Below are 20,433 nucleotides of genomic sequence, written 5' to 3'. Positions count from 1 at the left end.
AAAAATGCGCCAGGAAAGGTGGGAGGGGATACAAATTTTTACTGTGAATGCTGCGTGGTATTCAATTGGAAAGAATACCTCGAACGGCCTGATATTCGATCGAACTGTGTTCGCTCATCTCTATTTATTAGTTTGGAAAAATCTTTGGTCTAAGGTTGTATTGACATTTATGGTAATTCTATTAAAACAGGCTTCTGTTGCTTTATGACAATCAGAATAGTAATATTAGCATTATGTGGTCTCTGACCTAGGTGGGATTCTGGCATAACCTGACAGCTTCTCAGCCAATCATGAGTGGTAGGTGAGTAGGTTACAGTGCTGATGTCATATCAGCATATAGAGTGCTGCACAGGAAGAAGAGCCATTTTGCGATACTGCAAGCCAGGGGAAAGATGTGTTATCCAGTGGCATAGCTACCGGGGTAGCAGAGGTAGCACCTACCACAGGGCCCTGGACATTAGGGGCCCCACAACAGCCATTACCGCTACCTTTTTTTTCTTTTCTTAATAGACCGTTACCGGCTGGAGTTACATGTAAAATGTCATTGAAGTCAATGGGAGTCTTATTTTTACACATGCATTTTGCCAAAATACACGCGCATTCACTCCGTGTGAACGGGCCCTAAGGGTAAGTTCATAGAGGGTTTTACGGTCCGACATCCAGTAGCAGCTACCCGTATTTTGGTCCGGAACCTGAGGCGGCCTTTGCTTTTTTCCATAACATTTTTTCAGAAAGTCCACAGAGTTTCTTCTGGATTATCTGCCCCTATTATATCTATATGGAAAAAGCCAGCATTTCCACAGGTATAATTGACATGATGGGATTTTAAAAAATGTGAGCATTATTGAAAACACAGCTTTTCCACTACAGATTTTTTTTTGCAATGTGTGAATTGTATTAGCTAGAAACCCCGGCCTTAAACATTGCAAGATGTTAATTTTAGCTGCAGAATCGCAAGACTTTTACAGGTAGATTTAATAGGGGAAGAAAAAGCCCAAACTGAGGCTCTGCAGATATGACATGTCGTTTAGATAGCAAATATCTGAATCTGCCCTCCTGTGTACCCAAACTGCAGTTTATGCCACATGTATGATTCTGGTGTACCCAGGATAATGCACGTAATGTCATATGTGGTATAAACTGCTATATGGGCAAACAGCCAGGCACAGAAGGGAAGGAGCGCTGTTTGGTTTTTGGATGTGATAACACTTTTGCAGAGCTCCTGAAATGCCAGTAAAGTGGAATCCCCTGACATTTGACATGATTTTGGAAACTACTCCCCTGAAGGAATTTGAGCATTTTTAACCCCCAAGTGTATAATTTATTTTCCAGAAATGAATACACAGATGATGAAGAAAGGTGAAAATAGCAATTTTTCCGGGAATACGTTATTTTGGTGTGTAATATGTTGTGTCCAACTTGTATCAGAGACGAATGCTCTATAAGCTGTTGTGCCCAGTGTAACAGGCCAGAGTATACCCTCAGGCCAGACTATACCCGGGGTTAAAGTGTACTAGGCCAAAGTATACCCCTAGGCTAGGTCTAGGCTAGATTATACGCCGGGGATGTTGTGCCCGGTGTAACAGGTCAGAGTATACCATCAGGCCAGACTATAACCAGGGTTAAATTGGCCTAGGCCAGAATAAACCCTGGGTTTATTTTGGCCTAGGCCAATTTATATCCCGGAGTATAAATGAGCTTAGGTCAATTCATACCTCTCAGGTCATATTATACCCACCTGTGATCAAATCGGCCTAGGCTAATTTATACCCCGGAGTATAAATTAGCCTAGGCCAATTTAAATTCGCAGTTTGCGCAAATATGTGTACAAAAATATGAAACCTTGTTATAGTCTGGCCCTGGCCATAGAATACCCCTGGTGATACACTCTACACCGGGGGTGTAAAATAGCTTAGACCAGACTATATCCTCCCGCCTTATCGGGCGCAAATTTAAAAAAGTCGCAAACAGCAAGTAAAAATTCTTGCAAGTAACAAGCCGAGTGCAAACCAAAATGCCTTAAGATTGCACCAAATTATCATCTAAATAGTAACTGCACAATTTTACCCCACGCGCAGAAAATAAAGGCAATGATACATTCCCCTCACAGACTTTTTTTTTTTTTACTTCAACCAGAAAAAAACTTGAAGTGTCATATACTAATCAGATGCCAAGCGGTGAAAGGAAATTCAAAAACTGACCCAGGCCACAGTATACCCCGGGGATAAACTTTATACCTGGGAGTATAAAATAGTCTAGGTCAGACTATTTCTCCAGGGCGTAATGTTAGCACTTCACTGCTTTTTCTCACCCTCTCTAATTTGTTGAAAAATGTGCAGATCTGAACCAACAGTAGATGGCGCTGTCCCATCAATTTTATGTACTATTACTTGCTATGTATGCTTCTCTCTGCTCTCTATGACACCAAACTTTTTCCAATTTTGACAACCATGGAAGACCAACCGTATGACCAGCTTTTGAGATTCTACACTGCAACACAACAAAGGTACCCTCAGTGGACCTATGATCTACCTCCAGAGAAACGTGTAAATGCCAAGTCCCAGTTCAGACAAACAGCAAAGCCATATCGTGCACAAGGAGGAATTGTTTATCATGGGGAAAAGGAGGTTCTCACTAAAAGCAGACTGCCAAATATCCTGAAGGCCTGTCATGACAACCCAATATCTGGGGGCCATTTTGGCAGAGATAAAACTTTAGCCAAAATCTCTGATCGTTATTACTGGAAGGGAATGAAGAATGACATGCACCAATATGTCAAAGCCTGTCAAAAATGTTTTGTCATAAATCCTAAAATCACCAAGGAAGCTCCACCACTCAACAGTATACCAGTGCCTGGAAAAGTATGGAGCTCAGTCGGGATTGATATGATCAGTCCTCTTCAGGAAACATCAAATGGAAACAAATCTATAGTTGCTGCCACTGATCATTTCTCCAAATGGACTGAAGCAACAGCTGTTCCAGATAAGAGCGCCAAATCAGTAGCAAATTTTTTATACTCAGTTATTTGTCGTCGTGGTTGTATGGAGACTCTGATTAGTGACCAGGGAGTTTATAAACTCCATCATTGACAACCTGATGGAGTATTTTCAAACAGATCACCGAATTTCATCTGCATACCACCCACAAATGGCCAGCGGGAATGTGATAATCGAACACTCAAAGAAGCTCTTAGTAAGCTTGTGAATGACCAAGGAAACAACTGGGATCAGTTCATCCCTGGTGTTCTGTTTGCCTATCACACATCTGTGCATGCTTCAACCAAGTTCACTCCATTTAAGGTCATGTATGGACAGAAGGCCAAACTTCCTATGGACCTTAATCCCTCAAAAAATGACACTGCAGATCCCATGCCCATTTCAGATGACGCCACCCCTGATGTGCTAAATACACTAACAACCATTCTTAAAAAGCTCCACTCAGATGTCAGTACCAACATCCTCTCTGCCCAGGAACACCAGAAGTGTGCCTTTGATCGCCGACACAACAGCAACAAAGAAATCACTGCTGGTACCATAGTTTATATCAAGAATCAGCGCCGTTTTCATCGTATGGGTTCAAAGATGGAACCACGCTGGATTGGACCCTATTTAGTTGTGGAATCCTTGACCAAGGGACGAGTAAAACTTAAGAACAATAAGATAGGCAAGATACTAAGCAACACCTATCACACCAGCAAACTTAAGATTTACCAGGATGAAGAGACTTCTCCACCACCCCACTCCCATGATGATTGTCCCAGTGACTCTGCCACACAGAAACACAAGCAAAGTAAGACTTTCAACCTACTAAGTTCAAGAAGGAAGTATCTTAGCACCACTGGCCTTATGTTTAGTAGGGTTGTATACTATGGATGCAGAAGGGACCTTGGACAACCACGGCGTACATATAAAAGCAAAGGTTATGGGAACTGCTTCTTCCGGGCCATCAGCTACATCTTGACAGGAACAGAGGACAACCATTCCCATAAACTTATCGACCACATGGAAACTGACTTGACAAAAAAACTACAGGACTACTTGAACCAAAATGTGAATGAATATGTGGACATCTCTGGAATCTCTCGTGATGGAGTCTGGGCAACTGATGCAGAGATCATGGCCACAGCGAATCTGTTGAGCTGCGACATAATCATCTACACAAACGTCGGTGACTCCATGGATTGGTTGACATATCCTGCAAGCTTCAATCTGCAGTCAACAACGGAACATGCACTGTATCTTGAAAATAAGCATGATCATTTCAATGTTGTTATCAGTGTTTAGCTTTAAACGTTAATATAGTTGCAAGGACTTGCTAGACTAAAGGTCCTAATACACAGAACGATTATTGGGTTATTTGTTGTCCCAGATAGTTGGACCTTGCATAGCACAATAAGTGATATCGAACACGTGAAATCATTGAGAGAAAAAAATGTCCATACTCAATGCCCAGCATGTCCTGGTCCTCCTCCGTTCCTCCTCCATGTCTCTGCCAGCCACCATTTATCGCTTCTCTGGCTGCAGATTTTGAATTTTATGCAGTTTCCTATCTCCGTGGGGTTTCCAGGGCGCCTGATCAGTGGATGACACATCATGCACTGATCAAGTGAATCATAAACATTCGCCCCATGTAAAACCACCTTTACAAATTTATGTTCCGGATGTTATAACTTTTCTTATAATATTAGCATTCAAGTTTTTCTGGTTAAGGTAACAAGTCTATGGGGTGGGGTGGGGTGGGGTGGGGTGGGGTGTAGAAATTTGTAGAAATTTTTTACACAATTTTTCTAGTATACACCAGGTGTAGAAATTAAGGTCAATGATACCCCAAATCCCTCAATGCTAATGATTTCATTGGGGTATAATATGACCTGAAATTTATAAATTGGCCTAGGCCACTTTAACCCCAGATTCCATGTTAGATAGGTATAATCTGGCCTGGAGGGGTATAGTGTGGCCTAGGCTATTTTACACCCCGGGGTATAGTTTGGCCTAGGCCAGTTTATACCCGGGTATATTCTGGTCTAGGCCAAATAATTCCTGGGGTTAATCTGGGACAGGGTTATACCGGGATACCCACTTAGCAGTATTTGGATTGTGTGTCTCTGAATTGAAATGGTGACTCTATGGGAAATTGCATTTTTCAGTTTTCATTATCAGCTTCACATTCAAGGGTTAAGAATGTTTACTATGCCACTTGATAAATCCCTTCAGTGGCGTAGTGTCCAAAATAGGGTCAAATGCGGATTTCACTTTATTGGCAATTCAGCGACGTCAAACTATAGATATAAGGGGGCTGAATACTTTTGTATGTCACACTTTTCAGATTATTTGATTAAAATTTTGAATACCATGTATCATTTTCCTTCTACTTCACAATTATCCGCTACTTTGTGTCGATCGATCACTTAAAATCTCAATAATATACATACCATACAGTTTGTGGATGTAAAGTGACAAGATGTGAAAAAGTTCAAAGGCTATGAATACTTTTGCAAGCCACTGAATACTGTGGGGTTAGTTGGAGGGGGACATTATATTGTATGGCACCATCAGGGAGGCATTATACTGTGTGCGGGAAGGGGTGAACCTTCCTTTTTCGCCCGCCCAAGGCGGACGACAGAAAGCCGCCCCCGCCCCCCCACCGGAGGAGGGAGCGGGACAAAGGGGGCGTGGCGGCGCAAAGGGGGCATGGCTTAGCAGCGTTCGCAGGCAGGGAGAGGACCTGCTCTCCCCTCACGCTCAGGCGTGAGGGGAGGCCGCTGGAGCAGCGCTGCTCCAGCAGCCTCCCCAATCCACCGCTCGGTGCTAAGCCAGTCCAGAACAGCTTGTCCTGGACTGGCTTAGGTCAGCAAAAATACTGCCCTCCCTGGGGCCCTGGCATAGTGCCGCCTGAAGCGGTTGCTTCAGGTCGCCTCATGGGAGGTGTGGCGCTGTGTGCGGGCCACTAAGACGACATTTTAATTTGTGCAAGTCGGTTATTTGTAAGTGGTGGTGATAGAGGGGCCCCACTTATGAAACCTTTGCACTTGGGCCACCAATGTGTTAAAATGGCCCTGGTACCAGTTCAGACACCAGCTTCGGCAACCTATGACTGTGCACAATCTACAAGCCCAGCTGCAACATCTGTGGGTAAGGGTAAATGTGCTGCAGATTGAACTTACCGTATATACTCGAGTATAAGCCAAGTTTTTCAGCACAGTTTTTGTGCTGAAAAAGTCCGCCTCGGCTTATATCCGGTTATTACAGTTATACCGTAGTTACAGACTCGGCATACAGACACGGGGGCTGGTGCCGGGTTGCAGCATCTCCACGCTCCTGGCAGAAGTACCGGGGCCTTCTAGCAGAAGTACCGTAAGTACTTCTGTAGTTTGAAATGAACAGCATCGCCATGGTGCTGCGGGCCCGGCACCCGCCCTGGTGTCTGTATATCGGGTCTGTAACTAATAGCTGCTTAGACTGTAGATATAATGGCGACCGCTCTGCTCTGCGCCATTAGAATCGGCACCTCCACTGTAACTCTTACAGTGGTAATGGCGGAGTTACAGTGGAGATGCCCCTGGAGAGAGGAGAGAGCGGACGCAACCGCTCTCTCAAATGCGGCCCTGAAGCGCTGAGGGAGATCCCTGGCCGCCGGAGCTGAAGGGGGGGATCCCCGGCAGGAGTGCGTACCTGAAGGAAGACCTCGGCTGTCGGATCTGAAGGGGAACTGCGGCCAGCAGAAGCGCTGAGAGGATATCCAGGCAGCCAAGTCTGCTGATTCCCCTCAGCGCTTTTGCTGGTGGCCGGCCACAGTTCCCCTTCAGGTCCGGCGGCCGAGGTCTTCCTTCAGGTCCACGCTCCTGCTCTATGCAGCCTACAAAAGAAATGACGATTTTTGCAATGTATTGTAATGCATTAGCATTGTAATGCATTGCATTATTGATCAGACCCCCTGGGGTTCAAGACCCCTAGGGTGTCTAATAAATGCAAAAAAAAAAAAAAAAATACCGGTAAATAAAAAATAAAGTATAAAAAATTCAAATCACCCCCCCCCCTCCTTTCCCTAGAACACATATAAAACTAATACTGTGAAACACATACACGTTAGGTATACCTGTGTCCGAAAACACCTGCTCTACCAATCTATAAAAATATTTGCTCTGTACGGTAAACGCCGTAGCTGGAAAAAAAAGTTGTCTAACTGCCCCTTCCCTGAGACTGGTTTCCCCCCCCCCCTCACTTGGAATTCAGTCTGACTATAGCCAGGCTAAATATAGGGGATCTGCAGTGCTCCTGTTCCATCGGGAAGGGGTTAATAGGAGCACTGCAGATACACTATATTCAGCCAGGCTGAATTCCAAGTGGGGGAAAAAAAAAAACAGTCCTCAAGCTCGGGGAAGGGGCAGACAGACAACCAAAACACCCCCTCCCCTTTCCCATCACCCAGCAATTACTGCACCCAAAAACTCTGACTACTTTAATTTTTGAAATTTTCCAGTAGCTGCTGCTTATACTCGAGTCAATAAATTTTCCAAGTTTTTTGTGGTAAAATTAGGGGGGTCGGCTTATATTCGGGTCGGCTTATACTCAAGTATATACGGTATATTTAATTTTGTATCTAAATTGGTCCCAACTGGATAGAACTTCCTCCAATAAGCTTATCCTTCCACTCTAATATTGTAATCAGTCATTACATTTATACATATAAAGTCACTGACTGAACAAAAACTGTAAGTCAAATATTCATGTTCATATAGATTCATTTAGATGATTGAAAATAATTACCTATGGACACAAATAGTAAGAAATATTATTGCAAAATAATGTGATGCCACAACCTATACAACCTCACGTCATGGTTGCAATAAAAAAAATCCTTATTTAACAGTCTCTATGGCATGTATATTGAATTATGGATTCAGTTAAAAAACATTTGAATATTATTACCGTATAATAGCTGTCATCTGCTCCCAGGGCTTTAGATAACCCAAAGTCACTGATTTTTGCATAATGCTGATTCACTAAAAGGACATTGCGAGCAGCCAAGTCACGGTGTACGAAGTTGTGTTCCTCAAGGTACTTCATTCCCAAGGACACTTGGTGCATTAGTTCTACAACATTGTTGACTGGAATCTCATCCCTACAATAGGCATTCAATAAGACATATACTATAAAGCAAGAAGTAGCATTCAGCATGTTAAGAGATGTATTACATATTGTAGTTAGACTGCAGATTTAGACGCTAAGTTAAACTTGTCTTGGCATGTTAGAACATCAATGTGACATTAATTATACAACTTGTTATATAAACATATCTTTGGTTCTTTTATGAGCAAATTCCATGTATGCCAGTTTTCTGCATATGGCATATATATATATATATATATATATATATATATATATATATATATATATATATATATATATACACTCACCGGCCACTTTATTATGTACACCTGTCCAACTGATCGTTAACACTTAATTTCTAATCAGCCAATCACATGGCGGCAACTCAGTGCATTTAGGCATGTAGACATGTCAAGACAATCTCCTGCAGTTCAAACCGAGCATCAGTATGGGGAAGAAAGGTGATTTGAGTGCCTTTGAACGTGGCATGGTTGTTGGTGCCAGAAGGGCTGGTCTGAGTATTTCAGAAACTGCTGATCTACTGGGATTTTCACGCACAACCATCTCTAGGGTTTACAGAGAATGGTCCGAAAAAGAAAAAACATCCAGTGAGCGGCAGTTCTGTGGGCAGAAATGCGTTGTTGATGCCAGAGGTCAGAGGAGAATGGCCAGACTGGTTCGAGCTGATAGAAAGGCAACAGTGACTCAAATAGCCACCCGTTACAACCAAGGTAGCCAGAAGAGCATCTCTAAACGCACAGTACGTCGAACTTTGAGGCAGATGGGCTACAGCAGCAGAAGACCACACCGGGTGCCACTCCTTTCAGCTAAGAACAGGAAACTGAAGCTACAATTTGCACAAGCTCATCGAAATTGGACAATTGAAGATTGGAAAAACGTTGCCTGGTCTGATGAGTCTCGATTTCTGCTGCGACATTCGGATGGTAGGGTCAGAATTTGGCGTCAACAACATGAAAGCATGGATCCATCCTGCCTTGTATCAACGGTTCAGGCTGGTGGTGGTGGTGTCATGGTGTGGGGAATATTTTCTTGGCACTCTTTGGGCCCCTTGGTACCAATTGAGCATCGTTGCAACGCCAAAGCCTACCTGAGTATTGTTGCTGACCATGTCCATCCCTTTATGACCACAATGTACCCAACATCTGATGGCTACTTTCAGCAGGATAATGCGCCATGTCATAAAGCTGGAATCATCTCAGACTGGTTTCTTGAACATGACAATGAGTTCACTGTACTCCAATGGCCTCCACAGTCACCAGATCTCAATCCAATAGAGCATCTTTGGGATGTGGTGGAATGGGAGATTCGCATCATGAATGTGCAGCCGACAAATCTGCGGCAACTGTGTGATGCCATCATGTCAATATGGACCAAAATCTCTGAGGAATGCTTCCAGCACCTTGTTGAATCTATGCCACGAAGAATTGAGGCAGTTCTGAAGGCAAAAGGGGGTCCAACCCGTTACTAGCATGGTGTACCTAATAAAGTGGCCGGTGAGTGTATATTAGGGAAGGTAGCTAAGTAGACACAATGGTGCAGACCCAACCAGTCAGAGACAGGGACACAAATCTTGTAGCAAAGTGGCTTATTTAAGAAAAACAGCAAAATAAATAAACCTGTATGCCAGGCATGAAAATGAGAAAAATGAAATACAGCCTTAAAGTCAGGTCAAACAAAATCCTGCTTGTCTGAGCGCTAATTAAACAGGAATAATACTAAATGTATGTGTGACTTACTACTAGCCACATGAATCAACCAAAAGAAACTGTTCTGTATCACAAGGCTCTCAGTGTCAGGGCAGACCCAGCCACTTCCTCTCCTCCCAGGATCTGCTCTGACGTGCAGGCTCTGCAGCCTTTTATGGCCCAGTAACGAGCCTATGATCCACACCTGGGCTGAAACCTATTCCAGATCTGCACTGGACCACACAAGTCAGGAATCTGGGGCTGATGAGCATGATTCCTGCATTTTGTCTTTCACCTTCTCACATTATATATTATACATAATATATATATCTATATATATATATATGGCATGCAAAGTCTTTTTCCTCTTTTCCGCTACCCGAACCAATCGTCTGAAAGGAGTTGTAGTGAGGGATCGGATAGGGCCACCAACCCTGTCAGATTTTTGTTCATTTACACCAGTTTACTGATGAAATTGTTGCCTGAATTCTGTGCCAGCTATGAACTGGTATAGGATTCAGTGCAGAATTGCAGAGGATATGTCCAATTATAAATGAGGCAGCTTGTCATAGATGAGGTGCATTCTCCAGCAGCACAGGGATTATCAAGACTGACATACTAACACATTGGTCTTGATAAATCCCCCCAGACAGTTATATGAAACCAACATCCTCACCAATTTCATTCTGTGAGGAACTCACTGAATATTGATTTTCCTGTCGTAAAACAGCAGCACAAGTGGGGTATTCTGCCCCTGTGCGCTGGTAGGACAAATGGAATTTTTAATTCATTAACCTGGCCGTATAAGAGGGCACAAGGACCTCCCACCTGCGTGTTTTTTTCTGTCCTGTGATGGTGGAGGAGGCCTGTGTGGTCTCCTGTATGGTTTGGAAGAAGGTGTTTGCAAACCTTCTCTCCTATCTAAAAGTCTATTGCTATGGCAGTCTGTCAACTCCCTTGCTGTTGTGTTTGTCAGTGCCTGTGCACACTTACCTTGGCTGCAGTCACAGCTGGGGTGAGGGGAGTTTCTCTTCCCTCATCAGGCTCTGTGGTCTCGCTCGTCTGTTAAGCTGAGCCGCTGCCACTGCCTTAAATCACAGCTAGTGTGAACAGCAGCCAGTCTTATGTCAGTGAGGATCATCCTCCTGCCCTGGACCTATTTAAGGGGCAGTTTGCACTGGGAGCACTGCCGTACTAGTTTCCGGTGGCGCTACCTAGCTTTTTTCTCTAGGTCGGGTACCTGTAGCTGGCTATAGCTACAGGCATATCTGGGAAATTGCATTTGTAACCACCCTAGGTGGTGAGAATTGGTTCCTGTGTATTCTCACAGAAGTGTATTGATGAAAATCTCATTTACAGCTAAAGAGACCGCATTGAGCAGCGATTCCTAAGCACTTGTGGCTCTCTGTAGGAACACTTTTAGGCTGAGGCCCCACGTTGCAGAAATGCAGCTTTTTTTGTTGCAGATTTTGCTGCGGTTTTTTTGAGACAAAGCCAGGAGTGGCTACAAAAGGATGGGAAGTCTCTAGGAAGTTCTTATACTTCTATCTTTTGCTTTCCACTTCAGGCTTTGGCTCAAAAAAACGCAACAGAATCTGCAACACAAAAAGCTGCATTTCCGCAACGTGGGGCCTTAGCCTTTAGACAGATTTGCATATCCACAAACAGATTAATATCTTCGCATTGCTTTGTGTTGTCACACAGGTACATTTCTGCTCCTATTAAAAGCCCTACACTGCACTATTATTGGTTTAGGAGATATTTGGACATGACAGACCCTCTTTAATAAGACAACCTTCAGTGCCATTACTAACGGGCAAGAGAATAAACATTTTTGTATGAGTATTTATTTAAACATAAGGCAATTCTATAGTATTGTTTGAAAAATCTTTAAACAATTTTTAAAACTCACTTTTTTGCTAAAAGGAATTTATTCAGGGGTCCAGCAGATGCCATTTCCATGACCAGCATGAGGCTCTCTGCCTGACACACCCCAATCATTCTCACAATGTATGGATTGTCGAGTTGATGCATAATTTCTGCTTCCTTCATCATCTCATCTTTCACAGATTTATCATTGCCATTCTGTATCTTGAGAATCTTAATGGCCACATCAATTTGCCGTCTGTAAAACAATTTTTCAAAAGTTTTTCAAAAGTTGAAAACAAATGTGTAAAAAAAAATCTTTAAAACATCTTTAATAAATTTGGGAACTGGGGTGTGTTATACACTACAATACAGTAAAGTATCTCAAAGAACTTGGAAGTTTTCGTTACAAAGGTCAAGTATAGGAGGAGGGCATTCACCAAAATTCTGTAAAACTTCAAGCTTTATTCCATACTAGAAGGAGGACCCGGCTTCGCACGGGTATATTACATTTTATGTTTGTGTAGTGGCCCCATAAGAATTGTCCAATTTTGCACTGATGTATTTTGTATGTGGTTTGTGTGTATGTCCATAAGCGTCATGTGATTATGTGTATCTCATTTTGAATGTCAGTGAAAAACCTGTGATCAGTTGTTATGGATACCTGGAGTAAAGCTGTATCTAATCCTTCCCCGTGTAGTACTGTGTTTAGATGCAAGTATCCAATCCTTGCTGGTGTGGTACTTTGTGCAGATGCACATATCTAATCCTCCAGTATGTGAAACTGTGTGCAGACGCGCATATCTAATGACTCTGGCGTGTGGTACTGTGTGCAGATGCGCGTATCTAATACTCTGGCATGTGGTACTGTGTGCAGATGCACATATCTAATCCTCTCCCATGTGGAACTGTGTGCTGAGACGTGTATCTAATTCTCTGGTATGTGGTACTGTGTGCAGAGGCCTGTATCTAATCCTCCAAAGTGTGGTACTGTGTTCAGATGCACGTATCTAATCCTCCCCTGTGTGGTATTGTGTGAAGAGGCACGTATCTAATCCTACGGCGTGTGGAACTGTGTGTAGATGCACGTATCTAATCCTACAGCATGTGGTATTGTATGCAGACGTGTGTATCTAATCCTATAGCATGTACAACTGTGTGAAGATGCTTGTGTTTATTCCTCTGTCGTGTGGATCTGTAAGCAGATGCACGTATCTAATCCTACGGCATGTGGTACTGTGTGCAGACCTGCTTATCCAATCCTCTGGTGTGTGGAACTGTGTGCAGATGCACGTATCCAATCCTCTGGCATGTGGTATTGTGTGCAGACGCATGTATCCAATCCCCCGGCGTATGGTACTGTGTGCAGACGTGCGTTTCTAATCCTCCGGCGTATGGAACTGTGTGCAGATGCGCATATCTAATCCTTCCCCGTGTGATACTGTGTGTAGAAACGCGTATCTAATCCTCTGGCGGTGGTACTATGGGAAGACATGCGTATCTAATCCTCCAGCGTGTTGAACTGTGTGCAGATGTGCATATCTAATCCTCCCCCGTGTGGTACTTAGCGCAGACGCACGTATCTAATCCTTCAGCGTGTGTAACTGTGCACACGCGCACATCTAACCCTTGGTCGTGTGGTACTGTGTGCAGATGCACGTATCTAATCCTCCCCTGTATGGTATTGTGTGAAGAGGCGCGTATCTAATCCTACAGCATGTGGTACTGTGTGCAGACGTGCGTATCTAATCCTCTGGCGTGTGGTACTGTGTGCAGACGCACGTATTTAATCCTCCCCTGTGTGGTATTGTGTGAAGAGGTGCATATATAAACCTACGGCGCGTGGAACTGTGTGTAGACGCACGTATCTAATCCTACGGCATGTGGTACTGTGTGTAGACGCGCGTATCTAATCCTACGGCATGTGGTACTGTGTGTAGATGCACGTATCTAATCCTACGGCATGTGGTACTGTGTGCAGACGCGTGTATCTAATCCTATGGCGTGTACAACTGTGTGAAGACACGTGTATCTAATCCTCCCCTGTGTGGTATTGTGTGAAGAGGCGCGTATCTAATCCTACGGCGTGTGGAACTGTGTGTAGACGTGCATATCCAATCCGCCGGCATGTGGTACTGTGTGCAGACGCGCGTATCTAATCCTCCAAAGTGTGATACTGTGTGCTGAGACGCGTATCTAATTCTCTGGCTTGTGGTACTGCGTGCAGACGCGCGTATCTAATCCTATGGCATGTGGTACTGTGTGTAGACGCGCGTATTTAATCCTCCCCCGTGTGGTACTGTGTGCGGAGATGCGTATCTAATTCTCTGGCTTGTGGTACTGTGTGCAGAGCCATGTATCTAATCCTCCAAAGTGTGGTACTGTGTGCACACACACGTATCTAATCCTTCCCCGTGGGGTATTGTGTGAACAGGCGCGTATCTAATCCTTCGGCGTGTGGATCTATGTGTAGACGCACGTATCTAATCCTACTGCATGTGCTACTGCGTGCAGACGTGTGTATCTAATCCTATGGTGTGTACAACTGTGTGCAGACGCGCGTATCTAATCCTCTGGAGTGTGGAACTATGTGTAGACGCATGTATCTAATCCTACGGCATGTGGTACTCTGTGCAGACGTGTGTATCTAATCCTATGGCGTGTACAAATGTGTGCAGACCCGCGTATCTAATCCTCTGGAGTGTGGAACTGTGTGTAAACGCACGTATGTAATCCCACGGCATGTGGACGCGCGTATTTAATCCTCCCCGGTGTGGTACTGTGTGCAGACACGCGTATCTAATACTACGGCATGTGGTACTGTGTGTAGATGCGCATATGTAATCCTACGGCATGTGGTACTGTGTGCAGATGCGTGTATCTAATCCTATTGCGTGTACAACTGTGTGAAGACGTGTATCTAATCCTCCCCTGTGTGGTATTGTGTGAAGAGGCGCGTATCTAATCCTACAGTGTGTGGAACTGTGTGTAGACGTGCGTATCCAATCCCCTGGCATGTGGTACTGTGTGCAGACGCGCGTATCTAATCCTATGGCATGTTGTACTGTGTGTAGACGCGCGTATCTAATCCTCCCCCGTATGGTACTGTGTGCAGACGCGCGTATCTAATCCTCCCCCGTGTGGTACTGTGTGCAGACGCGAGTATCTAATCCTATGGCATGTTGTACTGTGTGTAGACGCGCGTATCTAATCCTCCCCCGTATGGTACTGTGTGCAGACGCGCGTATCTAATCCTCCCTCGTGTGATACTGTGTGCGGAGATGCGTATCTAATTCTCTGGCTTGTGGTACTGTGTGCAGAGCCATGTATCTAATCCTCCAAAGTGTGGTACTGTGTGCACACACACGTATCTAATCCTCCCCTGTGTGGTATTGTGTGAAGAGGCGCATATCTAATCCTTCGGCGTGTGGAACTATGTGTAGACGCGCGTATCTAATCCTACTGCATGTGCTACTGTGTGCAGACACGTGTATCTAATCCTATGGCGTGTACAACTGTGTGCAGACCCGCGTATCTAATCCTCTGGTGTGTGGAACTGTGTGTAGATGCCTGTATCTAGTCCTTCGGCATGTGGAACCGTGTGCAGACGCACGTATCAAATCCTTCAGTGTGTGGAACTGTGTGCAGAAGTGCATATTTAATCCTCTGGTGTGTGGGACTGTGTGTAGACCGGTGTATCTAATTCTACAGCATGTGGTACTGTGTGTAGACGCGCGTATCTAATCCTATGGCATGTGGTACTGTGTGCAGACGCGTGTATCTAATCCTATGGCATGTACAACTGTGTGAAGACACGTGTATCTAATCCTCCCCTGTGTGGTATTGTGTGAAGAGGCGCGTATCTAATCCTACGGCATGTGGAACTGTGTGCAGATGCGCGTATCCAATCCTCCGGCAGGTGGTACTGTGTGCAGACACGCGTATATTATCCTCCCCCGTGTGGTACTGTGTGCAGACGCGTGTATATAATCCTCCCCCGTGTGATACTGTGTGTGCAGATGCGTATCTAATTCTCTGGCTTGTGGTACTGTGTGCAGAGGCATGTATCTAATCCTCCAAAGTGTGATACTGTGTGCACACACACGTATCTAATCCTCCCCTGTGTGGTATTGTGTGAAGAGGCGCCTATCTAATCCTTCGGCGTGTGGATCTATGTGTAGACGCACGTATCTAATCCTACTGCATGTAGTACTGTGTGCAGACGCGTGTATCTAATCCTATGGCGTGTACAACTGTGTGCAGACGCGCGTATCTAATCCTCTGGAGTGTGAAACTGTGTGTAGACGCATGTATCTAATCCTACGGCATGTGGTACTCTGTGCAGACGTATGTATCTAATCCTATGGCGTGTACAAATGTGTGTAGACGCGCGTATCTAATCCTCTGGAGTGTGGAATTGTGTGTAGACGCACGTATCTAATCCTACGGCATGTGGTACTGTGTGCAGACACGCGTATCTAATCCTACGGCATGTGGTACTGTGTGTAGACGCGCGTATCTAATCCTACGGCATGTGGTACTGTGTGCAGACGCGTGTATCTAATCCTATGGCGTGTACAACTGTGTGAAGACACGTGTATCTAATCCTCCCCTGTGTGGTATTGTGTGAAGAGGCGCGTATCTAATCCTACGGTGTGTGGAACTGTGTGTAGACGCGCGTATCCAATCCCCTGGCATGTGGTACTGTGTGCAGACGCGCGTATCTAATCCTCCCTTGTGTGATACTGTGTGCGGAGATGCATATCTAATTCTCTGGCTTGTGGTACTGTGTGCAGAGCCATGTATCTAATCCTCCCCTGTGTGGTATTGTGTGAAGAGGCACATATCTAATCCTTCGGCGTATGGAACTATGTGTAGACGCGCGTATCTAATCCTACTGCATGTGCTACTGTGTGCAGACACGTGTATCTAATCCTATGGCGTGTACAACTGTGTGCAGACGCGAGTATCTAATCCTCTGGTGTGTGGAACTGTGTGTAGACACCTGTATCTAATCCTTCGGCATCTGGAACTGTGTGCAGACGCGTGTTTCTAATCCTATGGCGTGTACAACTGTGTGCAGACGCGTGTTTCTAATCCTATGGTGTGTACAACTGTGTGCAGATGCACGTATCAAATCCTTTAGTGTGTGAAACTGTGTGCAGAAGTGCGTATTTAATCCTCTGGTGTGTGGGACTGTGTGCAGACCCGTGTATCTAATCCTGTGGCATGTGATACTGTCTGCTGATCTGTGTATCTAATCCTCTGATGCGTGTATCTCAGTTTGGATATCAGTGTTTTATTGTGCATGTGGAGTGACCGTGTGTATTGCAGTTGGAATATGAGTGAAAGTCTTGCAGGTTTGTATTGGCTAAGGGGGGGGGGGCACTGTGTTTGGAATGCTGTATCTCAGCAACGGTACGTCCAAGCGAGTTGGAGTCTCATCTTAAACCTTCCTGGATATCTGAAGTATCTCTGTACTAAATTTGGTGAAGATCGGTCCAGTCGTTTGGTTCGCATTAGAGAACAGACAGACAGACAGACAGACAAGAATTCATTTTTATAATATAGAGAGATATTGTACTGTGCAGGGGCCAATTGTGGAGCGTTATACTGTGTGGTGGCCACTGTGGAGCATATTATACTGTGTGGAGGCCACTTGTGGAGCATATTATACTGTGCAGGGGGCACTGTGGAGCATATTATACTGTGTGGAGGCCACTGTGGAGCATTATACTGTACGGAGGTCACTGTGGAGCATAATATACTCTGTGTGGGCCACTGAGGACCATTATACTGTGCGAGGACCACTGTAGAGCATTATATATCATGTAGAGCATTATACTCAAAATTCCTCCTGGCAGACCCATGTCTGCACTAAGAGCTGGTGGGCCCTAGGCTCTTCAGTCTGAGAGAGAGAGAGAGACATATATGTTTCATAAATTCAACATAAAACAATCATATTCATGAATGTATGTATGTACCTAAGCATATATATATATATATGTACAGTCCTATGAAAAAGTTTGGGCACCCCTATTAATCTTAATCATTTTTTGTTCTAAATATTTTGGTGTTTGCAACAGCCATTTCAGTTTGATATATCTAATAACTGATGGACACAGTAATATTTCAGGATTGAAATGAGGTTTATTGTACTAACAGAAAATGTGCAATATGCATTAAACCAAAATTTGACCGGTGCAAAAGTATGGGCACCCTTATCATTTTATTGATTTGAATTCCCCTAACTACTTTTTACTGACTTACTGAAGCACAAAATTGGTTTTGTAACCTCAGTGAGCTTTGAACTTCATAGCCAGATGTATCCAATCATAAGAAAAGGTATTTAAGGTGGCCAATTGCAAGTTGATCTCCTATTTGAATCTCCTCTGAAGAGTGGCATCATGGGCTACTCAAAACAACTCTCAAATGATCTGAAAACAAAGATTGTTCAACATAGTTGTTCAGGGGAAGGATACAAAAAGTTGTCTCAGAGATTTAACCTGTCAGTTTCCACTGTGAGGAACATAGTAAGGAAATGGAAGAGCACAGGGACAGTTCTTGTTAAGCCCAGAAGTGGCAGGCCAAGAAAAATATCAGAAAGACAGAGAAGAAGAATGGTGAGAACAGTCAAGGACAATCCACAGACCACCTCCAAAGAGCTGCAGCATCATCTTGCTGCAGATGGTGTCACTGTGCATCGGTCAACTATACAGCGCACTTTGCACAAATAGAAGCTGTATGGGAGAGTGATGAGAAAGAAGCCGTTTCTGCACGTACGCCACAAATAGAGTTGCCTGAGGTATGAAAAAGCACAATTGGACAAGGCAGCTTCATTTTGGAAACAAAAATTGAGTTGTTTGGTTATAAAAAAAGGCGTTATGCATGGCGTCCAAAAAGAAACAGCATTCCAAGAAAAACACATGCTACCCACTGTAAAATTTGGTGGAGGTTCCATCATGCTTTGGGGCTGTGTGGCCAATGCCGGCATTGGGAATCTTGTTAAAGTTGAGAGTCGCATGGATTCCACTCAGTATCAGCAGATTCTTGAGAATAATGTTCAAGAATCAGTGACGAAGTTGAAGTTACGCCGGGGATGGATATTTCAGCAAGACAATGATCCAAAACACCGCTCCAAATCCTCAGGCATTCATGCAGAGGAACAATTACAATGTTCTGGAATGGCCATCCCAGTCCCCAGACCTGAATATTATTGAACATCTGTGGGATGATTTGAAGCGGGCTGTCCATGCTCGGCGACCATCAAACTTAACTGAACTTGAATTGTTTGTCCAAAATACCTTTATCCAGGAACTGATTAAAAGCTACAGGAAGCGACTAGAGGCTGTTATCTTTGCAAAAGGAGGATCTACTAAATATTAATGTCACTTTTCTGTTGAGGTGCCCATACTTTTGCACCGGTCAAATTTTGGTTTAATGCATATTGCGCATTTTCTGTTAGTACAATAAACCTAATTTCAATCCTGAAATAATACTGTGTCCATCAGTTATTAGATATATCAAACTGAAATGGCTGTTATAAACACCAAAATATTTAGAACTAAAAATGATTAAGATTAATAGGGGTGCCCAAACTTTTTCATAGGACTGTATATATATATATATATATATATATATATATATATATATGACATATATATTCGTGTGTGTGTGCATTTACCAAATGCCAAAAAAACATCAAGAATTCATTGTTGTCATGAAGCTTTCTCTGTGTGACTGTAATGATGATATACAGAATTGATTACAATATTGCAGCCAAAGGAGAAGGTTATTGCGTAAGTGAGAACTAGGAGTCTAAAGATTGGCTGGTGAGGGTGTAGTGGGTGGGCTAACTAGGGAAACAGGAAGGGGGAGTGAGTGAGAGAGTGGGGGGAGTGAGTAAGAAGGGGAAGGAGTTAGCTCTGAGTACAGCCCAAGGAATTATGAGTGTTGTAGGAAAAGCACAGAGCAGAAAGATGTAGAGGTAAACAAAGGGAGAGGATGCCAGAAGTGTCCAGAGAACCCAGAAATCACTCAAACACTGCTAAAGATATTTGGGTGCACTTATAATAGCACTTATTAATAGCACTAACAGACCTTTTTTTAAAAAAATTCATTTTTTGCCCAGAAGACCCCTTTAAGGGTTGCAATTAATTCACAATTCACAGAGCAATACAACAATCTTGGTCACATGACAGGAGCCCTGCCCTTAAAGGGGTAATATTTTCTCATACATGTAGTGTCTCTGCCTCTGATAACCCAGCTACAGTAATGAAACCATGGATGTCTTTCTGACAAGTCCCAGACCACAGAAAGTTTCTGCATTCATTGTCGTATCCATTAGAAACCGATCAAGACAACAGATGTCACCACTAAAATGGTTACAGAAAAAAAGGTAAAACTCTGCAAAATTTTGGGCTAATTATGTTTGCAAAAATGTTTTACTTTTAATTATCTACAGATATAACTGTGGATATGTTCAAGGGAATAGCCCTTTAATGTTGTTGCTTTGGCCACTTTATACCTTGAACCTAGTCTTTGCATTCCTACTATTAAAGAAGTGTCAACAATAAAAATTTGCTATTGTGAATTTTCCTTTACGAACTAAAAATGACTGTGCAAAATGCTTGGTGGCATTAAAGTATACCACTGTTATTTTATGATATCTACTATCATAAAATATATGAATGAGGGCATAGTAAGCATTTTTTATTTTAAAATAAAAAAATAAATAAAATTATCCTGGAAAC

The 20,433-nt window shown here is 43.7% G+C and overlaps 1 protein-coding gene across 1 annotated transcript in view; it reads right to left on the bottom strand.

Moving 5' to 3' along the window:
* Positions 1-20,433, bottom strand: part of ZAP70 (zeta chain of T cell receptor associated protein kinase 70) — a 94,963-nt gene that overhangs the window by 28,411 nt on the left and 46,119 nt on the right. The window contains exons 8-9 of the mRNA XM_075281895.1: positions 11,727-11,939; positions 7,929-8,121 (exon numbers count right to left, since the gene is read on the bottom strand). Coding sequence (XP_075137996.1) covers positions 7,929-8,121; positions 11,727-11,939 — 406 coding nt within the window. The remainder of the gene's footprint in view (positions 1-7,928; positions 8,122-11,726; positions 11,940-20,433) is intronic.

Source organism: Leptodactylus fuscus, chromosome 1 (assembly GCF_031893055.1).
Source record: "Leptodactylus fuscus isolate aLepFus1 chromosome 1, aLepFus1.hap2, whole genome shotgun sequence".
Lineage (NCBI taxonomy): Eukaryota > Metazoa > Chordata > Amphibia > Anura > Leptodactylidae > Leptodactylus > Leptodactylus fuscus.
Note: the sequence above shows the minus strand (reverse complement) of the source record. Positions and strands in the feature narration are given on the sequence as shown.